The sequence below is a fragment of the Pteronotus mesoamericanus genome, unplaced genomic scaffold, assembly GCF_021234165.1.
Source record: "Pteronotus mesoamericanus isolate MK-2021 breed Mesoamerican mustached bat unplaced genomic scaffold, CSHL_Meso_final contig_1201, whole genome shotgun sequence".
NCBI lineage: Eukaryota > Metazoa > Chordata > Mammalia > Chiroptera > Mormoopidae > Pteronotus > Pteronotus mesoamericanus.
Window position 1 is genome coordinate 998,314 of NW_026555042.1, and position 27,095 is coordinate 1,025,408.

Here is a 27,095-nt window from a genome sequence, read left to right on the forward strand (position 1 = left end):
TTGGGGTCCCTGTGACGAGCCCTCTGCGCTGTGCCGCTGAGGCAGGCCCACTTTCCAGCGAACCGTGCGGGGGGCTGGAGGCGCGCGGTGCCGGCGGTGGCCCTGCCTGCGGCTCCAGGGTGCTGCCTGGGGCGGTCACGTGGTAGGAGGCGTGGCCTTGGGCTCCAGAACCTTCTGACCGTGGAAGCTGCAGGCGTCCTTCCTGGACGGAACCCGGTTCCGGTGCAAAGTGCCGAGCGGGACCCTGGAGGTCGCACTGTCCTCACTAGCGGCCCCCGCCCCGCGCCCCCCGCCCCGCGCCCCCCGCCATGTGCGCCCCCTGACGGTACACTGGCACCGCGCGCCCTTCCTGACCTCCCAGCCGCGGGCGGCCGTGAGGGGCCTGCTCTCCAGCCGTCTCTCTGCTCCGCCACCAGCAGGAAGGGGATAGGAGGGCCTTCAGGACAGCCCGCGGTGGGACAGCCGCCAGCCCCGGGCGCCGGAGCCGCTGCCGCCTGCAGGCGCACCCCGAGCCTCAGAGCCGGGCCGCTGCCGGAGCTGCACGCCGTTCCCGGAGTGGCCGGAGAGGCCTCGCCGCCTGCCTCTCTGAGACTCAGTTCCGCTGCAGGACCGCTCTGGGCAGAGGGGAGGGGCCCTGCCGGCCCCGGCTCCCCCGGGGACCAGGGTCTCCTGTGTCCATCGGTCAGAAAGCTGACCCCTTCCGAGGGCGGAGCCGCGGGCGATCTCACGGTACGCGGGGAGGAGGGGCGGGGGCTGTTTTCACACGGCCGTGGGGCACTGCAGGTGCCAGCGCCTGCTGTCACTGAGGGGCCGGTGGCTGGCGGTGGCTCGGCCCTGGAGGTGAGGGCCGCGGGCGGCCAGCCTTTGACCGGCGACACGTGTGGGAAGCTCGGGCCTGCTCCCGGCCTCCGGAGCGTGGGTTACCAGCCGGCTCTTCACCCGGACTCCGCCTGGTGTTTTAGCGCCTGTGGATTGCTTTTTATTAATTCATAACTGTTTATGGACTGTGATATTTTCAAAGGAGCGTCTCCATATTTTTCTGAACGTGGGTATAAAAGAATGAGTATCAAAAATAAGGCCTTGGAGGAAAGTGGTAAAACTTGTCCAGGAAGAAAGGAAAATGTCCCTAAACATAACACGACCGGGTGACATTCAACAGCAGCACGGCAGTCGGAATTGTGGGCAGTGAGAGGCCGGGCCAGGCACACAGGGGACGTGGGGCTCCGCCTGCGGCCCCCCGATGGCAGCTGTGCCGGCGGGGTTTGGAGGCCACGCGACGGCGCGCTTCCCTGAGCGCACAGGCTGCCGGGGGCCACGGGCCTGGCCCCTCCGCACCACGGAGCCTCTATTATGTCAGGGAAGGGGCAGGCGAGGACTTCTGTGCTGAGGAGGGGACACTAATGGGAACAAGTGTCACAGAGGGTCACGAAGGCAGACGGCGGTGCTGTGTGACGAGGCTGCCGCGTAGGCCTGCATTTCAGGGCCCGGCCCGGCCCCGGCCCGAGGTGCGGCCCTGTGCCCGGAGGGAAGGGCACTGCGCTGGCCGATGCTGCTCTGCACCCTCCGGGGAACGGCCCTGCGAAGCCCCTGCCGCGCTGCGCCCTCCGCTCACTGTAGAAGCTCAGTGGTGTGGAAGCTGCGACTGTTGCCCACCCTCTGGGGCTCCAGGGCGCTGGCCCTGCCCTGTGCCCGGGTGGCGTGGGGGAGTCTCTGGACGGGGCACCCCGGCCTCAGGAGCGGTGCACCCCCAACGTGGCAGACAAGCAACAGACGACCCGGGATCGGGAGAGCACGGGGCCCCATAAACCTCCAAACGTAGAGTCCCCTTTCCTAAGTTAGATGAACTTCCTCTACGTTAACGCGAACCAGCGGCGGAGATGCCCCGCGAAGGCAGTGAGGAAATGAGCGTGTCCACCTGGTAAAGGACGTTCCAGAGGTCCCCCCGCGGTGCCGGGGCTTTTTGGCACGCGTGTCTCAGCCTCTCCAGGCCTTCGGGGAATGGGCAGGCGGGGGGGGGCCTCTGGACGCCAGGTCAGCGGCCTCAGCGGAGGCTCGGCCAGCGCGTCCCGTTGGCCTGTCGGCCGGCAGCGAAGTGGTCCCTTTGCTTTGGAAACCAGGTCACCGGGTGGACCCCAGGAGGGTCCTACGGGCCAGCGGAGCCCGAACTGCGGGTCCGGGTGTAACTGAGGCGAGTGTTTCGATCGGCACAGGTGCGTGGTCTGGACAGGCGACGACCGGGTTTTCTTCTTCAACCCGACAATGCAGCTGTCCGTGTGGGAGAAGCCCCGGGACCTGAGACACCGCGGGGACCTCAACAGGATCATCAAAGACCCGCCCCACAAGCGCAAGCTGGAGGCCTCCGCAGGTAGCCGATGGCGGGTGCTCGCGGGCCCTGGGTCCGCGTCCGGCGGCGCGCTCCGAGGAGCGGGTTCCGGAGGCGGCTGGCTGTTAAGGAATCGTGTTCACTATTTTAGAATGTAGTAATTAAATTTTTATGGCGCTTTCTGCAGAAAGAGCCGTCCTCCCCAGGGGCCGGCTCTGGCTGTCTTTCCCAGTTAGGTTTCTAACTCAGAGAAAGCCTTTCATGTCGGCAGCCACGCCAGTTCTCCCGGCATCCTCCTCGGCCGGCAGTTCATTTTTTCCGAATGTCGTATGAAGCCCACTTGAGAGACCAGACGTGCACAAACAGCCCATTTCCTCCCACCCGTGCACGGGGCCGTCCCTCGTGTATCTGACGGGACCCTGGAATTCCGTGGAACCGCGTGCCGGGGGAGGCACGGGCGCGGGGCGGAGGGCAGCCGTCTCCCATAGGCCCTGGAGAATCACGTTCCCAGAGAACACGAACACCGAGCGTCTCTGGGACGGGCCCTTTCCGGTGAGCCCTGCTACCGTTTTGATCGGCTGCGGTGTTGGGAGAGCCCCTTGCGGAGCCCGCGGGCCCCCGGGGGACTAGAGGTCAGCTTGGTTCTGGCCTGAAAGGCAGGTGCTGGACCCCCGGAAGGGCGGGTCATCCTTTATTTTGTGGGCTGTTCTCTCGGGTTTGCAGTGATGCTTCGATTCCGCCTCCTTGCGGGCGCGCACCAATGCCAGGGTCCGCAGCTTCGGCAGGTGCGGCGGCGTCCGACCGCGGCTGTGGGGGGGTGTTCCGCACGCTTTCCCGACACGTTCGCAGCGCCGAGGGACGGAGAAACGGCGGCTCTTTTGAAGCCAGTGGTTGTCTGTTGTTGTGGAAAGATGACAGGTTTAATGTGTTTATTTCACGTAAGATAATAAGAGTGTCCTCCAGAGAGCTGCCGTCCGCCGCTGCTGGGGAAAGAAAAGTGTTCTGGGTGCTTATTTCACTGAATCTGTAAAAACTTAGCTCTGCGGGGAGAGGAATATCATTTTCTTCCTACCTCTCTGAGTTCTGGTGGGCTAATCACCAAATCAGCATGAGACTGAGTAACAGGCTCTGCGAGCCCGGTTCCGTGAGAATATGGGCCCAAGGCCTGTCCGGCGTGGGGTGCGCATGCCATTCGGAGCTAAGGAGGGAGGGGGCTGCGGTCTGGGGCCTCCGAGGGCAGGAGGGCAGCTCACCGGGGGAGGGAAAAGCCGGTATTTGGTGCCCAAGCCCATTTGGGCCCCTCAGTAGCAACGGGGCCTCGTGGGCGCCTCTCTGCCCAAGACCCCGAGCTCATGTTAACTGGCGTTAACCCGATGAAGCTGCCTTCCAGAGCAGGTCCTCCAGCTTATGAGTTTTTTTGGCAACTAAGGGCCAAAGGTTGTTTCTGAGTCATTTGTTTAAAACAGCCAGATCCAAGTACTCCAGACCCGAAACAGGCACATTTTGGGGTGACAGACTCTGCTCCCCCTCAGCTGAGTTCAGGGGCAATAGAAGTTGGGAAGTTGGGATTGTTTCCTCTTTTGATTGACTGGCACCGGTTTTTCAAATCAAGATTCTATTTATTTTTAGACAGAGGAGTAGGGAGAAAGAGGGAAACATCCATGTGTTTGCCTCCTGCGCGCCCCCTACTGGGGGCCTGGCCCCCACCCAGGCACGAGCTCCGACCGGGGATCAACCCCGTGACCCCTTGGTTGGCAGGCCAGCGCTCAGTCCACTGAGCCACACTAGCGTCTGGCCTCCATTTTTAAGGGCGGTATTTGTTTGCTGGACTAGGGCTTGAGCCAGGGGCCCTGATAGAAACCCGCCTCCTGGGGTCTGCCCTCGGGGACAGAGGACCCGCACGGCGCGGGCAGGAGGGAGACGGGGGACCCCACAGCCCCCGAGGAACGCCAGGGCCTCGCAGCAGCGACGGTGGTGCTGCGGCGGAAGCCGGGCACTGCGGGCAGGCCCTGGCGCCATGCCCGGCCGCACTCGCAGGTGGCTGGGCGCTGGTCCCGTTTGTTTGTTTCTCTCTCCGGAGCGGGTCGCTGTCGAAGGACCTGAGCTCCACGCGGCCCGCGTGCGCACGCGCACTCCTGTTCCTTGCGTTCCACTCGACCCACCGATCCGAGTGTAGCAGAGCCACGCCCGCAAACGGCCCACCGGGTCGCCGGCCAGTTCGCGGCTCGGAGGACCCTGCGGGGGGCGCGGTAACAGGTAAACTGAGGCCCATCACAGATTTCAAGAGGTTATTTGAGCAGAAAGCATTCTAACCCTGACCACCAAACTCGAAATGCCTGGGGTGCCCCGCCCACCGGACAAGACTCGCAGGTGCGGAGCGAAGAAAGGAAGCTGTTGATTGGCTGCAGTGGAAGCCCCTGGCCGCTTGTGATTGGCTGCCCTCGGTATTTTGATAGACGGCTTAACCCGGGGCAGTTGCTGGCTGGGGCCTCTGGTGGGTTCTGCCAGGGCCCCGCGCCGAGCCTCCTCCGTCGAATGGCCTCCTCGTTTAACTGATTTAGTGACAGGGACCCGAGTTAGCGGGCTCCGTTTCACTCTGCAACCACCAATCTCATTTTATACTAAAAAACGGGGAGAATGGAGGCTTACACCTGACAGCGCAGCCAGAAATAATAGCCAGTGCGTGTAGATTCGCCGCATTACGGCGCGTCTGCCTTCCATCCACTTATTCCGGGGGCCCCACGCTCCACCTGGAGAGATGTGTGGTGATAAAAGCACATGCACTTACCAACGTTTTTATCCTAGCTTCCTCTTTTTAAAGAGGTTTTCTTAAACCAATCATTTAAAAAACCTGAATCTTAAACGTATGCTAATGGCCTCGATTCTCAACTTCCTGTGGCAGGGTAGAGTTGCAATTCAAATGTGCAACTTCTGATTTCCTAAGGTCCACTCAGCGTGTTTCCTGCAGCAGCCCAGCTAGGACGGGGGTTGCTCCCGGAGGATAATGAGCGGCCACTGGGCCGAGCAGATGACCTTCAGCTGCCAGCCGGTGGCGTTTTGTCCTGGCTGGGCATCCACCAGGACTCATGAAATGATTTGGCCCTAATTATTGTAAGAGCCAGCTCTGGGCGGGATTGGGATTGGTGGAGATTCCAGCACTTTGTTAACTGGTAGATTTGAATGTAGCATCACCTGCTTCTAGACTGAGGCGGAACAAGCGAGCATTCCAGTTGACACCCAGCATTTTTCAAAGGAAGCACAATAAATTAATTCTAAACAACAGCTGCCACATGAAGCTGCTGTTGGGTTTAGCAGTTGTGTGCGTGTGTGTCTGCATATGTGTGCCTGTGTGTGCCCAGGCATGTGTGTGCGTGCACGTGCCTGCATGCATGTGCCTGCATGTTCACCAGGAGCAGCAGGCACTGGCGTGGGGGCTGGCGCGTGGCAGCCCCGGGGCCGCAGACGGACAGAGCGGCTGGCAGCGCCGGAGCCACCCATCATCCCACAGATAAAGGAAAAGTCCCTTTGTCACCCCGTTAGCATTGCTGAGAGATTAAGACCCGGGCCTGAGTTATTTTCTAATTACCTGGCGGAGCATCCAGATTCTTTATGGCTCCGGCCGCCGCGGTTGGTGCCGGATGAATGTCCGCCCCCAGGGAGGAACGGAGAGCCCCGCCGCCGCCCGCAGCCGCCGCCCCGCGCTGTTCGCGCCGCTGGGGCCCTCCGTGTAGGGGGTGCAGAGGCTCCCCGGCCTGGGACGGGTTACATCCCCACAAACCCGTCCTGAGGGAAACTACTGTGAGCGTGAGGCGGCCGCCCGTACGCACTCCCGTTTCCGCCAGCACCCGCTTCCCTCACACCGGTCGGTCGGAGTCCCTGTGCCGCCGCCGCCGCCTTTGCCTGCAGCACCACGGTCCGCCCCCCGCGGGTCGGGCACACGCCTGCGCCTCCCGGCCGTGGCCGCTCTGCCTGCCTTCCTGTGGGGATCCTGTCCCTTCCCCCGGGAGGGTTTGGGGCAGCCCGGGGCGCGCGCTGGGTGCGAGGACAGTGCCGGCGGGCCGTCCTCGGGGTGGGCAGGAGGCGGGGCAGGGAGAGACGGGCGGTGAACCCTCCGACTCTCCTCTGCCTTCCTGTCCCGCCGGGGCCGCCCCGTGGCTGGGGAGGACACGAGGCCAGCAGAGCTGGGGGAACTCAGGGTGCGGGGGGCCTCTGTGTGAGCCTCCTGCGGCTGCTGGAGCAAAGTCACAGACCCGGCGGCGGAGGACGACACAGGTGTGTTCCCTGACGGGTCCGGAGGTCAGAGGCCAGCAGCGCGCGCCTCCTTGGCGGCCGTGGAGCAGCGCTCTCCGCTCTCCCTGGGGACTTGAGCCCCGGCCTCTCCCAGCCCCGAGGCGGAAGGCATGTCCTCCACCTTCAGAGCAGCCAGTTCCGCCCTCCCCGCCCTCCCCGCCGACGCCTCGGAGGCCACCCCCGCATGCAGGGTCCTCATGAGGGCCCTGGGCCCTCCGGGGAGACACGGAGTCGCCTCCCGCCTGGATCCGCTGTCCGGCAACCTCGGCCACGGAGCCAGAGGCGCCCTTGGACTCCAGGACCAGGGCCCGCATGTCTGGGAGGGCCGTTGTCCTGCCGCCCGCAGGTGACAGAGGGGATGAAAGAGAGGACGCGCGCTGGCTTGGCCACGGTCGCTCTGCTGTCACACGGGGGGCAGGACGGCACCTCGGCGGGTCCGACTCCACGTTCAAGGGGGGCAGCCCGGCCCCGCGCCTGGAGCGTGTGAGGCAAACAGGCTTCTGGAAAGCACCTGGGAACCGGGGCGGCAGCCTCGTCCTCTCACACTGATTTGTCCCTAACCCGCATCGGAGGTGGCACGGACCCCGCTGGCCTCACTGCTCCGGAAACGTTTTAGCCTCTGGCGTCCAAGACAAACGTACGTTGACGGTGACACGCCTTTCCCCAACAGGACACACGGGGGCCCCGGGGGCCCCGCAGCTGTGGCTGTGAGGGGGTGGCTTTTCCAGGCCGCGTCTGCCCGGGGACGGCGTACACAGGTCCCCGCGTGAGGTGGGGCCACGGGGCCACGCTCAGCAAGATCCGAGGCCACGGAGGCCGGACGTGCTGGGCATTCTCCAGAGTGGCTCACCCGAGAGGACGGGGGTGGAGGGAGGCTCCCCCCACGCAGACCCCTCCCCACCCCGCCTGGCCCCATGGCAGGAGCCCCGACCTCCCCGTGGACCGTCCCCCACCTCCGACCGTGCCCAGTGGCCCGCCCTTAGCCTCCGCTTTGCCCAGCGAGGGAACCGTGTGACCTGCATCCTTAGCTCCGTTTGGGCGCCCACACTGGCTGGCTCTCCGCGGAGGGGCCCGCAGCGCCCGGGCGGACGGAGCTTCCGAGGACCCCGAGGTCTTGCTCTGCCGGTGACGCGAGCACCCTGTCGAGTATAAAAGCTACTTTACCTGTCGCCGGTCTTTTCCGCCAGAGGTGGGCGGCCGCCCCCAGAACTCCCGTGGGATGTCAGGTTGCAGGGTTTGGACGTGCTGAGCTGGGGTCCCCACGGGACGCTGGGCAGAGGGGCCGGGAGGTGGAGAGCCGGGCAGGAGCAGGGGAGACCAGCGAGGCTTCGTGTCCGCAGCGCAGGGAGAGCGACTGTTGGCGCCATGATGGGCACGCGTGGGAGGAGAGCGTGGGGGCGAAGGAGGGAGGGCGGAGGAGGGACGGCCCTCCTCCGCCCCCCCAGCACCCCCTCCCCTTCCCCCGCGGCAGTTCAGTCATCACGCTGCTCTCTCTGCACCTCTGTTCTCAACTGAGGGGATGCTTGGCAACTTCTGGGGACGCCCGTGGTGGCCCCGGCTGGGAGGGCAGTGCCGCCGGCCTCAGGCAGACGGAGGCCGGGGATGCTGCCGACGCCCCACGGGCACGGCACCCCCTCCCGCCCCGGTGCCCCTGCTGCAAGGCCGGGGGCTGCAGCTGGAGAGCCCTGCAGACACCAGGCCGGATGCCACCACCGCCCCCAGGGGCTGAGGCCCAGAGCGCCCTCCCCGCCCCAGCACCGCCCTGCAGGGGCCCCTGTCCATCCCCCGTTCCCCGGCAGGGCCTCCTCGCAGCGTGTGCGGTGGGGGCGGGACCGCGGGTCCCGCAGGAGGACGCCTGGCAGCTGGTGGCTCTGCAGGCGCCAGGGTGGAGCCGTGCGCCGTGTGGGACGCGGCCGGCCTGGCCGGCAGGGGGAGGAGGCCCCTAGAACCAAGACGGGCGGGGGCGGGGGCAAGGGTGTGCCGGGGCTTCCGGAGCCCCGCCTCCTCCGTCCAGCCGCGCCCTCTGCACGTGGGCGGGCGGAGAAGCTGGGAGGAGGCGGGCCTGGAGCCGCGGTGCAGGACTCCGGGCAGCGCGTCGGCAGGGTTGATAGAGGGCAAAGGCGGGGCTTGGTGCTGTTTCCAGGGGCTCCACGTTTGTCACGAGCTACGTTCTCGGTGTGCGGCCTCCTCAGGAAGAAGTGCGTGCGCTGGGGCAGCCGGGCGGCGGGTGCCGAGTCCCCCGCACCTGCACCCACTCGGGGACACAATCCTGGGGGACCACAGAGAAGGAGAAACAGGGCGAGAGGCAGCTGGGGCGCCGGACGCGCCGGGAAGCCGCCCCGCCGGTCCGGGCCCAGGCCGCCATGCACATTCCCCCGCCCCTCTGGAGACCCCTGTGAGACCCCCGAGCACCTTTTTCCTTTTTCCACCCGAAGCCCCCAGCCACGGACAGAGCCGGCCTCTCCGGGACGGAGGGAGGGGAGCCGCCTTCTAAACCGGTTTGGCTTTTTGAATCAGACACAGAGTCAGGAGTGGAGGGTGCGCAGCCCCCAGGGGACAGCGGATTATTCAGCCCGGAGGACAGAGGGGGGCCCGGGTCGGGGGGGCCACTCACAGGGGCACCCGGCAGGCGTGGGATAGAAGGGCGCAGCCAGGGCCCACGTCCCGGGGTGCAAGGCGGGTGGGCGCCGGCCTTCAGCCCTCTGTCCTCTGGCCCCGCAGAAGGCCCAGCTGCCTCTCAGTGGACAGCGGCTGGGGAAGGCCTCCATGCCCCAGAGAAAACCAGATTTCTCTTGGCTGAAGTTGAAGGAAGCGTTCCAAGAGGAAGCTAGTGGCAGCTTGAGATCGGTGTTTAAGGGGAACCTGCTTTCTTAGCTTCCCAAGGAGCCTGCGGGAACGTTCCGGTGCTTGGCCTCAGGGCCGAGAGCCCACGCCCCGCCGCGCTAACCCGCCTGTCTTTCAGCTGACCCCGGCGACGGATCGAGCTCCGAGGACGGCAGCGAAGACCCGGCCGTGAAAACCAAGAGGAACCGGTAGGTGCCTGCGTCCTTCCCGTTCTGTTCCTCCCTGGTGGGCCGGTAGGCGGTGAAGGACGGAAAGGATCCTCGGGCGGCTATTGGCTGAGCGAAGCGGGATTCGAGGCCACCCGCTGGCGGGAGGCTTTGGGTTTTGTCTCTGTGGCCACTCGGGGTGCTCAGTCTCAGTGGGCGGGGGCTCGGTGGCCTTGGGTCCTGGAGCCCCGTGGGAGTGGGCGGGGCCTCCGGTGCCCCACGCAGCGTGAGGCGCGCGCCTGGGGCTGGGCGGCTCCGGGCGGACTCTCCGGCTCGGCCTCGCTGGCTCTGTGGTCCCGGGCGGAGTCATCCTGCCAAATGGCCTCGGGTTCCCGCCTGCCCTGTGAGATGGCAGGAGCTCCCAGCCGCAGCCCGAGCGACGCCTGGGCGAGGTGGCCCCACGTGACAGCCTGTCGCACTCGGGGGTGGAGGCCCGCCCTTGGAGTTGGGTGGCACCTTAGGTTTGCGGTGGGGGCAGTGCCGGGGGTGGGAAAGCCACGCTTCCGCCCAAGTCTGGGGGTCACCGTCCCCCGGTAGCCTGCCTGGCAGGCCCGTCTGTGGTGCCTGCCCGACTGCGTTCCACGTAGGGGGTGACATTTGGGGACTACGTCTAAGTTCCCCAGGCGGGGAGAGACAGAGGCATGGCGTGGTGGCAGGGCGCCGACTTCGGCAGAGGAGGGTGGGGGATCGGGAAGCCAGCCCGGGGGGCAGACGCACAGGCCGCCCCCTGCGCCCGCGTGGTGGCCCGTGGCCCGGGGGCGCCCTCCGTCCCGCACGGGGCGGCTGCGTGTCCCCTCGCTGGGGCAGCCCAGGCCCGCGACAGGCACCTGAGTGCTCTCGTCAAGAACGTCAGCACCGTTTGCGTTTTCTCTTTTAAAAAACATCCCTTAGAAGAAGCAATACTTTTGCAACAACGAAGGTTTGCAGTCATGAAGGGAAATGAAATCCTGCCTTTGAACCTGCGCTCCCTCTCGCCTCTTCACTTCTCACCCCGAGGCTTCCCGGCAAAAGACGGGGCGCGGGCAGGAGCCGGGGAGGCGCAGGCGAGCGGGTGCCCTGCAGCAGGGCTGGGGGGTACAGGCGCCCCTTTGATGGACGCCCCACAGCCGCAAGCCTGTAGATTTAGACCTGAGCGGGCCCAGGAAGTCCTTCAGTGCCGACACCTCTGGGCCTTTTCCCACAATGCACTTCCCGAAAACCTGGTTTGCCTGTCAGGGCCCAGGGATGTTGTCATTTTCATTGAAATAAGCCAGCATCCCAGAACTTCTCAGAAACAATGCCCGGTCCTTCCGAGACGGGGCATGGTCTCGGGGAGGCGGGGCCTCCTCTCCCGGCCGAGGCGCCGCGGGGCTGCCTGTGGCACGGCAGCGAGGGGGCCCCTGTTGTCATCCCCCCGGCCCCCCGCCCAGTCTCCTCCTTAGAGTCACTCCTGACACGGAGCGACTTCGATGGGACCGAGGGCTCTGGGGAGGGGGTAACGCGTGTCCCTTTACTGTTGCATCCTCACCGGGGAGATCGGCCAAGCCGGGCTTTTTCGGTCTTTAGAGACACGTGAATAATTTTAAAACTGAGATGAACTCTCTGAGGCACAGGGACGATGGGAAAGGCCTCAGCTGCGGTCGGGAGGCTGCACGGGGCCCGGAACGTTCCGCCGTCCTCTATGAGCCAGGCCCCACGCAGGGCGCCTCTCCCGCCTGGGAGCTGCCCCCGAGCCTCCACATGGCACCCGCCTGCACGTCACTTGCGCGGCGCCGACCCCCGGCCGGCCGGACGTGGCACGTCTGCGTCTGTGGCGAGGCTGCGCCCGTGAGTCCGGGCGCCGCGCGGGCTCCTGTCTGCCGCGGCCGACTCCCCGGGCTGGGCCGCCCGGCGGTGGGAGACGGGCCTCCGAGGGCCTGCCGGCGGCCGCGCCTTAGGACTGACGCTTTGGGTGTAAATAACACAATTTTTCCTCAGCGAAAAGCACTTGACATCCTCCGGCCACGTGTGGCTCACTGCAGCCGTGTCGCCGGCTGAGAAACGGGGCCCAGGCGGCGAGGCCTGTGTGGGGTGCCGCCTCCACCCTGCACCCCCCAGGTCCCCTGCCAACTCCCGTCCACCGGGGACCTTCTCAGGCAGATGAACGAAGTCAGTTGTGCAAATAGCCCAGGTCGAAGTGAGACTTTTCCCAAACGTCACAGTGACAAGCTCTCCAGTGACTGAAATGTTTTAACTACGTGGTGAGCACCGTTCCGATGACTTGCTAGTTGCTGTTTAACGGGCCTCCCCGAGACGCGCTGACACGCGTGCCCGGGACGGGAACACGGGCTGTCATCCCCGCTGACGTACGGCGCCCGGAGGTGCGGCCATTTCTGATGCGCGGTTCCGTTTAGAGTTCAGACCTGCTTTTTGAATGTGCTGTGTTAGGAACTTAGGATTTGCTTCAAGTAGCGGAATTATTTTAAACGGGCAGCAGAAGTGTGTCACATGGTAGAAAAACCGGAATGGAATTAGACATAAAACTAGTGAGAGAGGAAATTGCCAGCACCGTGCCGGATGGAACAAAAACGACCGGAAGGGGACCCACGTTCCGGCGCCGCCTGACCGGCCGCGCCAGCCTTGGCTCCACGGGGGGGGCGGGGCACCCGTGTCCATGCTCGGCCCGGCCGCCCCGGTCCCCGCGGCCGCTCTGGGCTCTGCCGCCCTCGATTCCCTCGGGTCTCACGCTGGCCACCTGCAGGCGGCAGCGGGCACCCCGAGGTGGAGGGCTCAGCCGCACAAGGCCTCCCCGCCGCGGAGGCCGCCCACGCCTCTGCGCAGCGTGGCTGTAAGTCCGGGGCTGCCCACGCCCCCTTCGGCTTCGATGGTTCCCTGGACGCCTCACGGAACTCGGAGGGGCTGCCCCGACGGTCACAGCAACGTCACCCGGGGGCCACTCGGGGACGGCGAGGGCGCGGGGCGCGGGGGCTGAGGCCCAGGAGGGGCCCCGGCAGGCGCCTCTGTCTCCGCGGAGTTGGGGTGCACCCCCTCCCGGCACCCCAACATGCCCCCCAGCCAGGAGGCTCCCCAGCCGCCTCGTGCAGAGTCATTGTCAGGGAGCCAGCGGGGTCAGCGCGGGCGTGATGGGCGGAACGCCAGCCACGCACACGCAGCCCGCAGGCCCCGCCCTCCCTGAGGGCCGCCCGCCCGTCCGGGGCCGCCGCTGCGCCGCACGCCCGACTCGACGGGCGGCACCCGAGCACTTCGTCGGGGCACCGACCGCCGTCCCCCTCGGTGGTCAGATAGAGGAGCCATGACGACGGCCAACTCAGTACCTGTCCAGTGTGAGTGAATCAAAACCGCACCTGTTTTTTTGTCGGATCCGCTAAAAATCCAGTGTTTCTGGCGTGCTGCAGACGTTTGGTAACGTGTGTGTGCCGTGAGGTGACAAAGGCTGGGAACGGCCGCCCCACACGGGAGGGGACAGAGGCAGGGTGGGCACCACGGTCGGAGTGGAGGCCCCGGCCTGCGGCCCAGACGCGGGGCCCCGGGGGGCGGGGGGGCCGGAGCAGAGGAAGCCCTTCCCGCCCACACAGGCGGCCGGGGTGTCCCCACAGCAGCGCGTCAACCCGCCCGGGCCCTGCCGAGCGCTGGGACCCTCCACCACGCGAGGCCGGGGCGACGGGTGCCAGACAGCGCCACGGGGAGGCTGCCCCTCGCCCTCGGGCAGCCCCGGCTGGAGGAGAAGTATCCACATTCACTCTCAGTTGGAGGCACCAGAGTTATCCCCCGGCCATGAGAATATTTAAAGTGTATTTAGCAAGTCGGTGTTGGCATTGGCTTGTGGCTGCTGCGCCCCGCGCGCGCCGCCCGCCGCCTGGACGGCGCCCAGGCCTCGGCACAAACGCTGGGTCGACGAAGCACTGACCCGCGGCCGTCGGCGAGCGCACGGGGTTCTTAGGAATCTCATTTCAAGTTACGACAATGCAAGTCTTGTTTCCACATTTCTATTTTTAACTAATGAAAATTTATTACAAAGGAACCCTAATTATACTCCTTGGAATGTACAATAGAACATCCACTGGTAATTTTCTTTTTTAAAAATTCCACATAATCACAGAAGAAGCAAAGAACGTAAGTTCCCCTGAACACGTTGGTGTAGAAATGAGATTTCCTAATGCTGAGCAATCATGTTTTCGATTTGCACATTTTGCATTCGGTTGGATTAACCCGTTACAGCCCTGGTGGTAGAGCCTCTTCTTAGACATGGAACAGTCTCAGCAGGTCCCCCGGCTGGTCTGACGGGTTTTCACAAAGCCCTGGACAGACGGTGACAGGCAGGCCACGTACCTGGGCATGTGGGGGGACGCGCCGGGTCCTGGCCACTGAGTGCCCCCGGGACCTTGAACGGCCCCATCGCCACCTCCGCGAACGCAGCGGCAGCGCACGGGGACCGTCCCGTCCACCGCAGGGCTGAGCGGCGTCCCTGGCCTCACTCCTGTGCCGGTAGCGCCTCCCCAGTTGTGAGCATTGCCGATGTCTCCCGACCCTGCCAAACGTCCCAGGAGCCGAGCCCCCCCGCGCCCCCGCAGTGGGTGCCCAGTGCTAGAGGGGTGTCCGACAGCCCAGCGTGAGTGACGGTGCGAGGGACTTGGGCCGTCCGACCCCGAGGGGCCGGTGTCCCTGTTGTCACTGACGTCTCCGCATGGGGTTGGAGCTCGGGACGGCTCTCTCCGCCGCGTGCCCGGTGCCAGAACAGCTTCCCTAGGACTCCCTCCCACGCACCTGTACAAAACGCGGGGCCCCCTGAAAAACTGGAGCCCGGCCTGCGCCCGGTGATTTGTTCTAGTGGAAGGCCCGCCCCGTAGCTTGAGTGACAGCTGTGTCAAGGCCCCGAAACAGGGCCGCTCGGCTTCCTTCCTGGGGGGCCTCCACCTCCGCGCCGCCTGGGGCCCCTCACCGAGGGCGTTGGCCTCGGCTTCCCGCCCCAAATGCCACCGAGCGTGGGCGGGAAGCAGAGGCCGCCCCTCGGCTGGGCCGACTGTGTCGGGATTTAAAAGGGGTTTCCAGAGAAACAGAGTCTTGGCTCCGTAAGAGCCGCCCAGCGGGTAAAAGGCTGCCACACAAAGCAACTGGGTCTCCAGGGTGTGTGTGACTCTCCGTGTCTTGTGCCCCAAAGGACTGAAGGCCACGTGAGTCCCGGGCCGGAGGAGGAGGGGAGAAGGGACAAGGGCCCCCGGACGCCGCCACCGCAGGTCCTGCCGCCGCTGGAGGAGCGGGTGACCCACTTCCGAGACATGCTCCTGGAGAGAGGGGTAAGGGCCTGCGCCAGCGGGGCTCGGGGCGGGGGACCGGGCGCTGTCCCGCGGCCCCGCTCTGCGTCCCCCGCGAGCCCGCGGGGTCGGCCCGCGTGGAGTCCCGGTGCCGACCGACGGGAGGAGGAGCCCCGCTCCCTGCTGTGGAGGGGAAAGGAGAGTTGGGAGGGTGGGGCCTGGCAGGGCCAGGGGTGGGGGGGGACGGCCGGCCGCCCAGGAGGGGCCATTGCGGGGGCCGCGGGCAGGGAGCACCCGCCGGCTGAGGTTCCTGGGGCGCCCGGCCGGGTTCGGGGGCCGCCCCTCCCTGCGGAACCCCCCGTGGCGTCCTCTCTCGGGGAGGGTCGCACCGTCCGCGGACGAGTCCGCTGCATTTCGTTTCTAAGATCCTTAATTGCCGTTCACCAGTAGGTCTCATTTGGAACTTAATGGGGGGAAAACATTTTGTAATTGAATCTCTTTCCAGTGACTTTTATTTCCTGCTTTGGCTTTTGGGTATAAAACGAGCAGAAATGATAGGTTAGCCCAGTTGGATTTCTTCACGAAATGAGACGGAGCGCGGAGGCCGCGGCAGGGCCCCGGCAGCGGCCTGGGGACCCAGGAGCACGTTCCCCGCCGTCAGCCGCCCCGCCCCCGCTGGTGCTGGGGGACCGGGGCGCGGGGCCATCGGTAGGCAAGGGGGCGCCCCGGGCGGGGCGGGGGTCGGTGCCGGGCCCTGCCGCGTCGCTGCTGCACCGTGTGGGCCCCGGGGGCGCAGGGGGGCTGAGAGGGCCCGGCGGCGGCGAACCCGAGGCGGGATCACCCCAGCCGCTGTCCCCAGAGCCAGCTTCCTCTCCTGGTCACTGGTCTAACCAAGCGCCTGCCTGCGGCCGGGGCCGCTCGGGGGCCAGCTCTCTGTCCCGGGCGGCAGCGGCTCGGCCGACAGGGCTGTGTGGTTTACCCCGCTGGCCCGGCTTGAGCGGTTTTACCAATGAGGTCTCAGAGCCTCACTGAGCTGGGCCGTGCCTTTCAGCCTTTGATTCTCGTCCGGGGGGATCGTCCAGACACGTGGCGCGTGAAGCCCACCGTGGGCCACATTCTGCGGGGAGGGAGGCCGGCGTGGGGCCAAAAGCCTCACGGGGGTCTCAGGAGAAGCCCCCACGCCGCTCACAGAGAGCGAAGCCTGGCCCGGGTTTCCGGCCGGCGGCACAGAGCAAGGCCGCCGCTCCGACTCCCTGAGTCCATAAAACCCACTGGCCAACTCCGTGAGCTGCCCACAGGGACGCGCTGGTGAGCGTGCACGGTTTCTAGCTGCTTAGAAACGAGGCACAGAAAGGTCACTTTTTTCATGAACCGAGTGGGGAATAAGATCTCATACTGCGTTTGCTCAGGATTTCGTGCACCGATGCCGGGACGGGGCAGCGGCTGTGGGTTTCCAGGCGTTTTCAAAGGCGTGGCCCGAGGCGTGGCAGCGCATCGGGCTAGAGAAGGCCCCCCATTTTGTGATTTTGTGGTGCGTGCGAGGGCTCCACGGAAGGTTTCGTTTGTTTTTACTACGCGAACCACAATACAGCTTTCTTTTAAACATCGGTCTGTCAAGAGGCCAGTTTAATTGAATAGATTATCGGTCCTGCCTGTTTCGGTAAATGTGTTCACGGCGCTTTACGGGGAGCTCCTTCCTTGTGCAAAGCCCAAGGATGTGGCTTTCCCAGGACCTGGGGGACAAAAGGCCTTTTGAGGACCCTTGTTCCTCTTCCGGGGACTCGGGGGCCGCAGGTGCGTGGGCTCTGTGTGGGTGGCCCTTGGCCCGGTCCCAGCAGTGAGCAGCCTCTAGGGGACTCGCTGACCCTGTGGCCACAGCGGAGCTGAGAACTGGGGTTTGGCTGTGAGTTTGGCACACCCACCCCGGCCGGGCCCCCCGGGCCCCGTCTGCGCTGGGACAGCCAGCGATCCCGAGGCTGTGGGGCTGAAGGAAGCGGGTGTGAAGGAAGCAGAGGCTCCTTGCTGGGAGGCCCCGGGCGGCCCCGGGTCCCTGGACGCCACGGGGAGAGGGTGGCCCCGGCAGCCGCCGCACCTGCTGCAGGCGGCGACTCCTTGCGGCTCGGGAAGCGCTCGGGCACACGTTCCCACGGCAACTCCTCAGGACCTCGCCAGACACCTGCCGCCACCGCCAGCGCTGTCGTGCCCCGGCGTGGCGCATGCTAATTCATAGGAGGCTTGCGAAATATTAAGAGTATAAATAAGGAAAAATCCCCTGAAACGCTACCCTAAGAGACAGTCACGGTATCGATTGGGTTCATTTTCTTCCAGTCTCTGTTTTTTAATAACAGATTTTTTTAAATATCTAGAATAAACATCTTTATCTTACAGTGTAACGAATATTAAACTATAGTTAAACGTGGCTGAGCAATAAATTTTTTAATATGCAGTAGACCACTCCATAAGGTTTGACCTAACTTCCAAACTTGCATCCTCTTTCCTCCTCCTAAGCATTTTAAAAGTGTGAATGTAATTTTTTCGGAAAAGGTTTATGGTGCGGACACAACTTGTCCATTCAAAACCCCTGCTTGTCTCAGCTACTTAGCGTGTGTCCCAGTGCGGCCTTCCGTTCGGGGGCGGGGTTGTTCCCTGCAGCCCCCCGGCCCTCGGCAGCGTCCCAGCCGGTTTCTGAACACGGCGTGTCCGTGCCGGGCACACCACCCCCCCCCGGCAGCACGTCTGACGGGCCCTGGGCGCACGTGTGTGGCCGCGCACCCGCCGGCGTGGGGCGGGAGAAGGTGCACAGCGGCTGGTCGTCGCTCTCGGAGGCTCATCGTTCTCCTGGGATCGAAGGCTCTCCCGGCTTCTCGGCTGCGGCTCCGCCTCCCGGTCTGGGCACCGTGGCCCCGGGGACTCCGCTGTTCCGGCAGCGTCACCTCCGCGGTTGCATGAGACAAGGTCTGCTCACGCCGATGGCGCACGGACTCCTAGGACGGATCACGCATCTCCCTGATGTGAAAATAGCCCTCAAGTCAATTAGGCCAGCTAAGTATGTTGTGGGGTAGCTGTGACATTTTATTTATCCATCAAAACAGAAAAAACCCTGACGCCGGTAAAAATACTGTGAGTCCAGGGAGGCGAGTGGAGGAAGCCGGGGTGTCCCGGGCCCCTGCTGACCTTTCGGGGCACCTGGCTCCGCCGCTGAGTTTGGATTTCACATCGTCAGGGGCCATGCTCATCCCAGGAAGGGGGGACCAGGGTGGAGACCCCCCACTCCCTGTCCCTGGGTGACAAACGTCAGGCAGGCTCCGGCGGGTTCTCCACGGCCCTCCTGGGGGTCCCGTGCCACCGCGGCTGCCCCCCTTCCCCGTGCCAGTCTCCGGTCTGCCCGGGGTCCCCTCCCAGGCACTGCGGCTCCACCCGAGCTCCTGACTCGGGGCCGCCTGCAGGAGACGCAGACGGTGACGCCCCCTCGCCATCAGGGGCGCGCTGGGAACAGCCCCACCTGCCAGCCGGGGTCCATCCATCTGGGCTGCGTCCCTCTCAAGCCACTGCTCACTGTCAGGAGCTCGGGAGCCGGGGACAGAAGACACAGCCGCAGGTTCCGGGGAATTAGGTAAAGAGGGTAATGGTGTGAACGCTAATCACCGAGACTGGTGTTTGTTATCGGCCAGAACCTGCCCACGGGAGGGGAGGGAAAGGAGGGGAGGACCAGAAAGGCGGGCACTGGGCAGCCTCGGGCCGTGAGCGGCGCCTGCAGGGGGCCGGAGGAGAGTCCAGGCGGCGGGGCTCGGGGTGAGCCGGGCCGTGGGCGGCAGAGGGGAGCGGTCCTGGGGCCGGCGCGGGGCAGGAGGTGGAGACAGCGGGTGAACCGGGAAGCTCGCAGGCGAGGGCCCTGCCGTGGCCTCTGGCCTCTGGGCCCTGAGGCAGGGGCGGTGGTCTCAGGCCAGGGAGAGACACAGCGCCCGCCCACGGGGCGCCCGTCCACGCAGCGGGTCTGAGGCTCAAATCTGGTGACAACCATTAGCCTCTGAAGTAACTGGATTTCCATCGGAGATGCAGATCGGCCCCTCTGCCGCCCAGGACCCCAGCCTCGGGCTCCCGGCTGCACTGGCAGCTGCTCTGGCCGGGCTCCCGATCCGGCCAGGCAGGCAGCGATGAGGGCGGCAGTGCGGAGCGACAGCCACACGCAGGGGCGCGGCCCAGGCCGGTCCCCAGGTGCCCCAGAGGCGTCCGAGGGGAGCCCCGTGCCCCCGCAGTGAAGGGGCACCTGCCGGCGTTGGCCGCCCGGGGAGGCCGACAGCGGATGCCCGCGTTGGGGCCCGCGGGAGCCCCCCCCCCCCGGCCACCTGCCTCCCTTCCTCCGCCCGGACGGCCTCGGCTCCTCCTGGGATTGGAGCGTCGTCGAGTACTCCCAACAACAGCCTTCGGCCGGGAAGGCGGACGCCGCAGGGAGGGCTGTCGCCGTGGGCAGCAGGCGCATGCGGGAGACTCGCGATTGCCCTTCTCAGCCACGGCCAGACTCGGACCCCACTGCTTAGACGCAGCCGGTGTCCCCCAGACACGGACGTGCCACGCAGGCCCGCGCCCCCGCCCAGACAGGCTCTGGGAAGCGGGGACTGAGGCTGGAGCCAGCTTCGTCCGTGTTCCCTCTTCTTCGTGCTCAAGACCCTGGCCGCCCCTGCGGGGCTTCGGTGGGAGGGTCGCCCTTGCAGGGGCGCCGCGGGTGGAGTGGGGGAGCCGCGGGGCGTGGGGTGCGGGGGTTGGGACTCTGCTGGCCGGGGTGGCCGCCTAGGGCAGGGGGTCCCGCACGGGGCAGCGCGGTGCTCGGCTGGCCGGGACGCAGCCGGGGACGGCCCCCCCGGCGGCCCCCGCGGCCCATGGCCTCGGTTACCACAGGGCCAGGGAGCCCTCCTGCGCGGCCCGGCCCAGGGCCCCCGCCCCGGTCCCTGGGGCCACCCTTCCCCGGTCCTCAGCCCGCTGAGAAAATCCCCGCGTGGCACTGGGCTGTCCTGCTGATGAAAGAACGTGTGAATATTTAAAAAGGCTTCAATTGGATTATTAAGGAGAGACATCAACTCACAACATGTGTGTTGTGACGGGCCCAGCAGAGCGCGTGTCCTCTACCAGGAGGTGTTCCGCCCGCTGCAGGCGTGCGAGTGAAGGGGGTTTTGTGGGCGCTGCCCCTGGGGGTCCCCGTGCCCAGGCCCCCGGAGGCCTCCCAGACACGCAGGCCTCGCCTGCCCCCTCCTCTCCCGGGGCTCTGGGGACAAGGTCCCGGTCCCGAGTCTGCCCGGGGGGGGCCCTGCTTGTCGGCTCGGCCTCTCCTGCCCCTTCCCCGGCCGGGGGGAGTCTTCATGGCCCGGAAACAGCCATCGTTCTGGAAAGCCTCTCCCTGGCGGGTGGAGAGGCCTCTCTCTGCGTGCGCTTAGTGCCTGCGGGGGCCTCAGGGGGTCACCCCTCACTGACCTCTTGCCCCGGACCGCGGGCTCCCTGGTGTCAGGCCTCGGCTTATCGTCCCTGAATCCTTAGCCCTTTCCATGGGTCCAAGTGCTTGAGAGGGTCACGGGGTCCCGCCTCCTTCCAGATGGGACGACCTTGGATGTCATGGCTCGCGGGTGGAACCGGCTTCCGGGCAGAGGCGCTGCCGGCCCCGGGAGACACCCCGGCGGAGCCAGTGCCGCGAGCGTGGACTCGGGTCCCGCGGGCTCCCAGCACCGACTTCTCAGGAGTTGGGCGGGCAGGGCCGGTCGCTCACCGACCGTCTCCGCGGGCTCCGGGCTCGGCGGGGGCTGACGGCAGCCCGGGGCATGTCTCCCCGCAGGTGTCTGCGTTTTCCACCTGGGAGAAGGAGTTACACAAGATCGTGTTTGACCCCCGCTACCTCCTGCTGAACTCCGAGGAGCGGAAACAGGTAAGGGGGGACTGGCAACAGCCCAGGGTGCAGCGTGAGAATGGCGTGCCGGGGGCGTGGCGGGCAGGTGGCGCGTGTGGCCCGTGGGAGGCGTGACGCGCTCCGGCCCGGGGTCTGTGGACAGAGAGTCGCCGCGCGCAGGGCGGTCGTGGCCGTCGCTTGCGTAGTGAGCGCGTCCCCGATGAATGTGGTGGCCGGACCTGAGCTCGGCTGCGCAGACGGTGAAGCAGGAGAGGGCCCAGGGGACCGTGGGTGCCCGAGGAAAGGAAGGACGTCCCCGGAAAAGCCAGGGCGGCGTCACAGGGCCCCGGAGTCAGAGCTGGTCCGCAGAGGGGCCGGCTGTGCCAGCAGGGCCAACGGGGCGAGGAAGCCGCGCAGCCCAGCAGGGACCTGGAGGCCCAGGAGCACGTTCGCCAAGGGTCCCGAGATGCATTCGGGAAGGATCCCATTTCTGTGTCCCCTCTCCCTGGCCCCACCCCGGCCCTTCAAGCGCAGAAGGAAAGCGGTTCGTCGGGGGCAGCCGCTGGAGGCAGGAGCCAGGAGCGCCACTCCGGGGCGGGCCCCGTGGCCGTGGCCACGTGGGGACCGTCAGGCCCTCAGGCAGCACGGGGACAGCAAGCACAATTTGACTTCAGCCTTGTCATCGGCCGGGAAGGCCCTGCAGGCAGCCGCCAGCGCGGGGTCAGTGAAGCCCAGCAGGCAGGGCCTGGCGCAAGCGCAGCGTCACGCGGGCGGTTTTCCTGCGCTTGGGGACAACGGAAGACTGTGGCTGTGGGTGGCAGTTCGCCTTTTTATTACTATTGGGCGGAAATACTAAACCTCAGGAAGCACAGCCAGTCAGCCACGGGGCCGCATGGTGGACAGCCTGCCTATTTTTGTGACGAAGCGCTTGAGCCATCGTCACGACGCACCGGTTGGCTGGGACGCCCCGCCGTGGGCTCGGAGGTGGGGCGCGCGTCTGCTGGCCTGCTGTCGTGGTCGGTGCTCTGCTCTCCGGCCGGCGATGTTTTCAGCAGCTCTCAGCCCTTTTAAAGGAAGCTGAAGAAGTAGGACCCCTCAGCCTTCAAAGAAAAGCCCCAGGGATGATTGAAGGCCACATCTCTTCGGTGACCGGTACCACCCGGGGCTCTGTGTGCTTGCGGAATTCAGCTGGTTCCTGCGTGGGGCAGGGTCCCCAGCTGCCTTGGGGACAAGGCCGTCCCGGACTAACCAGGGGAGCTGGGAGAGCTGGGCCCCCCCCGCCGGCCGTGGCCAGCGGGGCAGGCACTCACCGGGGAGGGGCGGCGCCTCCCGGGCCGGGCGTCCTGACTGCGCCTGGGTGTGAGCTCTGCGGACCGGTCAGACTAGAACGTCAGCTCACACCGGGAATCTGCTGCTTGGGGACAGCCTGCCGACACCCCCGAGACACCACCCCGCGGGAACCTCAGCGGGCTGGCGCTTGGCCGCGAGGCCCGAGGGGGCCGGGCAGGAGCAGGCGGCCCCGGCACTTGGCAGGAGCGTCCTGACGGCAGATGCCGGCGTTTGGGAGAAGCCGCCCCGCCCGGGGGGCGGTGCAGAGCCTGGGAGAAGTGGACCTGCGGCCAAACTGCCGAGGGAAATGGTGGTTGGCCAGCACTCAAAACACAGTCAGTTTATGAATAAAACCACCCAGCGCGGCCTCTGTGAGGGGCCTCTGCCAACAGGTGCTCTTGGCGGACGCTGAGGCTCCTGGGAAGGCGGAGCAGAGGCGCCTAGAGAGAGAGCGGGGGTCAAGGGTGTGCGAGCGGGCCTGTTTCTATGGCAACACGTGGCGTTTCCTCTCGCCGCACTGGAGCACGCCATGAGGAGACGGGAGCCAATGGCTGTCTTCTGAAAAGTCATGCTCCACTTAGAATAAAACCGGTATAATTTGTTGAAGAGGGAAAAAAACCTGTGACATTAAATTATAGCCGCTAAGTAGAGCAACAGAGCAAAGGGAGAGGAAGGAGCAAAGTGGGATTAGGCGGCTAAGCGGTTCCGGGGGCAGGGGGAGAAGGGGCCGCTCCAGGCCGCTCTGACGCCCCGCCCGCCTGAGCTGCTCTCCCCGGTTAACACTGATAGAGCGAACCTCCGGCTCGCTGCGGAGCCACGCGCTTCCGTTTGGACAGAATCCCCGCGCTCACCTTGTAGACGAGTTAAATGACGAGACAGCTGGGGAGCCGGCGCTGCCACTGGCTTTGAAGGCGCCGTCGGCACGTCCCGCTGTCCATGCCAGCCCCACCCGTGGACACCGGGTTTCGCTGCCGGGTCCTCGGGAGGCGCCCAGAGGCCTGTATTTCTGATCCTCCCGGGGCTTTGCCGCGGCCGACGGACGCTGGGCCCAGAGACAGCGCCGCGGAGCCCTGTCCCCACGTGAGACTCCCTGAGCGCCCGCGTCCAGGTCCAGCAGCCGCCACAGCCGCCAGCGGGGTCGGCGCGGGTGGCTCCCTCGTGGCTGCGTGGGGCCGTGCGTGGCATTTTCACCCATCTCTAAAGATTTTCACCCATCGCCCACACCCTCAAACGATCTCCCGTGTGTGTTCCTTTTCCTGTTCGTGAGGCTTGCAGAGCGTGGGAAACAAAGCCTCTCTTCCCCGGCTTTGGCTTCAGAGTCTCTGATGACCCCTTTCCTGATATTAGAACAACGGGCTGTCTTGATGTAATGAAGCAAAGATCATTCCGGAAGCCACCACAGCGGAGACTCGCCGCCTCGTGGCGCTCTGTCGGCTGCAGGGATTCGCCCACCAGGGGGTCCGCGTCCTTCCCGGGAAGGAACAGGGCTTTTCTGGCACACAGCTCGGCAAATGGGGGAGCGCGCCGCGTCCGAGGGTCAGGCCTGGGGCCCCGTGACACGCCCAGGAGAGGCCGGCCTTGTCTCCCGAGCCCCACGTTCACACGTGGCTCTTTTTGGAGGCCAGGGTGTGCAGAATGGATTCTGGGTTGACCTATGCGACCAGGACATCGCTGTAGGAGTTGACTGGGACAGATGACGTCCGGTGCGTTGTTGGTGCCACTGGCTCTGGGAGGGGACAGGCGGCCGGATGTGGCTGCAGCCGGCGGTTGGGTTCCACACGGGAGCCCAGCGGCCCGGAGTGGGCATCGCCACTACCAGCTCTGCACCGCGGTGGTCGCTCCCAGGCCGGTCCCCAGGTGCCCCGGCGCAGTGCCGGTGGTGGGCCGGGGGCGGGGGCGGGGCGCCAGCTGCCCCGGTGGGAACCCAGGCCAAGCCGGGGCAGCGACGCCTCGGGAAGGCGGCAGCGTGCGGCTCCAGCCCCCGAGAAAGGAAGGCTCACCCCCGGTTCCCGCTGCGTTTCACGTGTGAAACGCGAGGGCTTATTTCGGATCCGCAGCCTCCTGACGCGTTTCTCTGGTGTGTGTGTTTTCAGATTTTTGAACAGTTTGTCAAGACGAGGATAAAAGAAGAATACAAGGAAAAGAAGAGTAAATTGCTGCTAGCCAAAGAGGAATTCAAAAAGCTTCTAGAAGAATCTAAAGTGTCGCCCAGGTATAGAGGGAGGTGCGCCCAGCATCGCCCAGGGCCGGAGACTCCCAGTCCCTGTAAGAGGGCTTGGGCCGTTCGGGCAGGCCCCGTTACCTGGCGTCCGCAGACGTCCGGAGTGAGATTTGGGGGCCCTGGGGGGAGCCTGCCTCTCCCTCCCTGTGTGGTCAGCCCTGCCCGCGGGGCACACGGCCCCGGGCGCTGACCGGACACAGACCCTGTGTCCTGCCCTGCGTGTCAGGGCCTGAGTGACCAATCCACAGGTGACCCACCTGCAAGGCGGCCTGATTTCTGATCTAACAACCAAGGAGTAAATATGCCAAACAAAGGACAGCAAACTAGACCCCCAGCCCCTGGGTTCCTGGCGCCGCAGCGTAAACTGAGGACCCACGCAGCCGATGGGCCCGGGCGGCTCGGCTGCCAGAACTTGCCCTGGATGATCGGGGGACCACAGCGCACCCCCCGGGAAGCAGCTGTCAGTAATTAGGAAAGGACGCGAGCTCAACGCTTCTTAAAATGAGCTTTAATTGACCGATATTTAAAATAATGAACTTGTAGTAGCTCTAGAATTTTAAAACTATAATAATACGAGATGATTGATTCGGATGCATTTTTTTAGATCGGGATATTATTCTTAAGTGGACATTTATGCGTTTTTATTAAAAATAAAAACGCATAAATGCAACATTAGTTTTTAAGTGGGCATTAGTAATGCTTGCTTTCCATGAATATAGGTTTCCATATTTTATTGATAATTGGTTAATTCACCAGGTCAGTAATTGGATACCGTGAGTTAGTCTTGGTTGCTTAGTCCTCATAAGACCTCCGGGTATTTAAAGGACAGAAACTTTCTGAGTGGGAAAATGAGCATGAATTACCTCTATTGCAAAAGCCAGCGCGTCTAATGACCCGTGAGTCCTGGTTTTCTGCGGGGGAAGCCTCAGTCAGATGAGAGGGCTGGGTGGGGGGGTGGCTGTGGCCTCCCCACATCCCGTCCCGCGGTGACCCCGGGGGTGGCCCCAGGGCTGTGGGGCCAGGAGGCCGGTCCTGGAGCCCCAGCCTCGGGGCACAGGTGGGCCCTGCCCCCGAGGCCCGGCCGGGCAGAGGCCTTGGGCTTCGCGGGCTTTGGTGTCGCTTTCTGAGTGGGAGCCAGTGGCAACAGCCCCCCGGGGTGACTTGGAGGCTGGGGCGGGGCCTGCACAGGAGAAGGACACCCGCCTGGGGGGAAGGGGGGCCCGGGAGGCAGCGACAGGGGGGGCGCTCACTGGCCTCCCCACCCACTCACCTTGTAGACGAGTTAAATTAGGAGACGGCCGGGAGCTGTCTCTGTTACTGTTACTGTTGTAGACTTTCAGCCAATAGTCTCCACCCACTGGTAAAATGCGTACAGCGGCCCCCACGCACCTCTCCCAGGCCGCGGGCAGAGTCCGCGCAAGGACGCGTGGTGGGCGGGGGAGGGGCTGGCGAGAGCAGGGGACCGGAGGCCCCTGCGGGGAAGCAGCGGTGGGTGGGGCGGGGCGGGGCCGCGGGCAGTGCTGGGCTCCGGGCGAGAGGAGGCCGAAGAGGCGGGGCCAGGCTCGCTTCCGGCGGCCGATGAGATCGGCTGACCGGTGGGGCGGTCAGGGCCCTCTGGGGCCCAGGGGGAGCAGCCCAGCGCGGGGAGCGGGGGAGGGGCGCGGACACAAGGGTTGGAGGCCTGGAGCTGCCCCTCCAGCCCAGCACCCCCCAGCTCCGCCCATGCCCCGCCCCCCGGCCCCCACAGCCCGCAGCTGGGGAAGGCGCGCCCCGAACCCAGGACCCACCGGCTCTGCGGGGAGGGCTCAGAAACGCCTTGTTTTTCAGGACCACGTTTAAGGAGTTCGCCCAGAAGTATGGTCGGGACCAGAGATTTCGACTTGTTCAGAAAAGGAAGGACCAGGAGCAGTTCTTCCACCAGTTCATCCTTGTTCTGAAGAAGCGGGGCAGGGAGGACAGGCTCCGGCCGCGGAGGCCCAGATGAGGGCGCGAGGGGGGCGGGGCGGGGTCGGGGCGCCGCCCAGGGCGCCGCCCGCCCGGGATCACTGTTTCATATTGAAGCTCTTTTGTACGAGACGGGCAGAGTTCGACGCATCTCTAATCGCCAGGACGTGTCGACCCCTTAGTTGTTTTAATTATGCAAATGACTCGTAACGTGTACAGATCCTGAACCCGCCTCCGGCCTGTGGCTCAGCAGCAGCAGGCGCCACCTGAAACCGTCCCCAGGCGTTTTCGTGAGTCGAGCCGACGACCTGAGACTCCCTGTGCGTCCTCGGTTCCTCAGGAGTTCCTGGCGTTCACTCAAGTGTCCTCGCGTCCCAGTCCGGTGTTCTGAGTCGTAGCAATAGAGTCCTGTACCGTCCATCCTAGCGACATCTGTGAGCGTCCGGGCCCATGGGCGCGGACCCCCCACAGGCGCAGCCCCTCACCCCCCACCCCCGGGGCGTCCGGCCGGGGAAGGGGCCGCGCGGCCTGCCCGAGGTCCCATGGAAAAAGATTTATTTTGTACAAAACCATCAAATGATATTTGAGTTATTTTTATTGTATGCCCAGAGTGTGCATGAGATTTTTCTCATCATCTTTGTATAAAAGAATTTTAAATTTTTTTTAATTAATAAATATTTTAAACCAGTGTGCCTTTGTGGCTAAGACTTCCCACACAATCTTAAACAGCAAAAAGTTGTGCCGAAGGTACTCTACCTTGAAAAATTCACAGAAACGTTCACGGTTGTGCACACAGGCCCTGTAGGTCCTCATCAAACAGAAACCCTGCTTGTCA

The 27,095-nt window shown here is 65.0% G+C and overlaps 1 protein-coding gene across 1 annotated transcript in view; it reads left to right on the forward strand.

Annotated features, from left to right (window-relative positions):
* TCERG1L (transcription elongation regulator 1 like) overlaps positions 1–26,300 on the forward strand; it is an 81,121-nt gene extending 54,821 nt beyond the window's left edge. The window contains exons 7-12 of the mRNA XM_054584935.1: positions 2,211–2,365; positions 9,576–9,645; positions 14,801–14,936; positions 20,716–20,805; positions 24,189–24,307; positions 26,144–26,300. Of these exons, the coding sequence (XP_054440910.1) occupies positions 2,211–2,365; positions 9,576–9,645; positions 14,801–14,936; positions 20,716–20,805; positions 24,189–24,307; positions 26,144–26,300 (727 nt within the window). The remainder of the gene's footprint in view (positions 1–2,210; positions 2,366–9,575; positions 9,646–14,800; positions 14,937–20,715; positions 20,806–24,188; positions 24,308–26,143) is intronic.
* Positions 26,301–27,095: the final 795 nt, after the last annotated feature.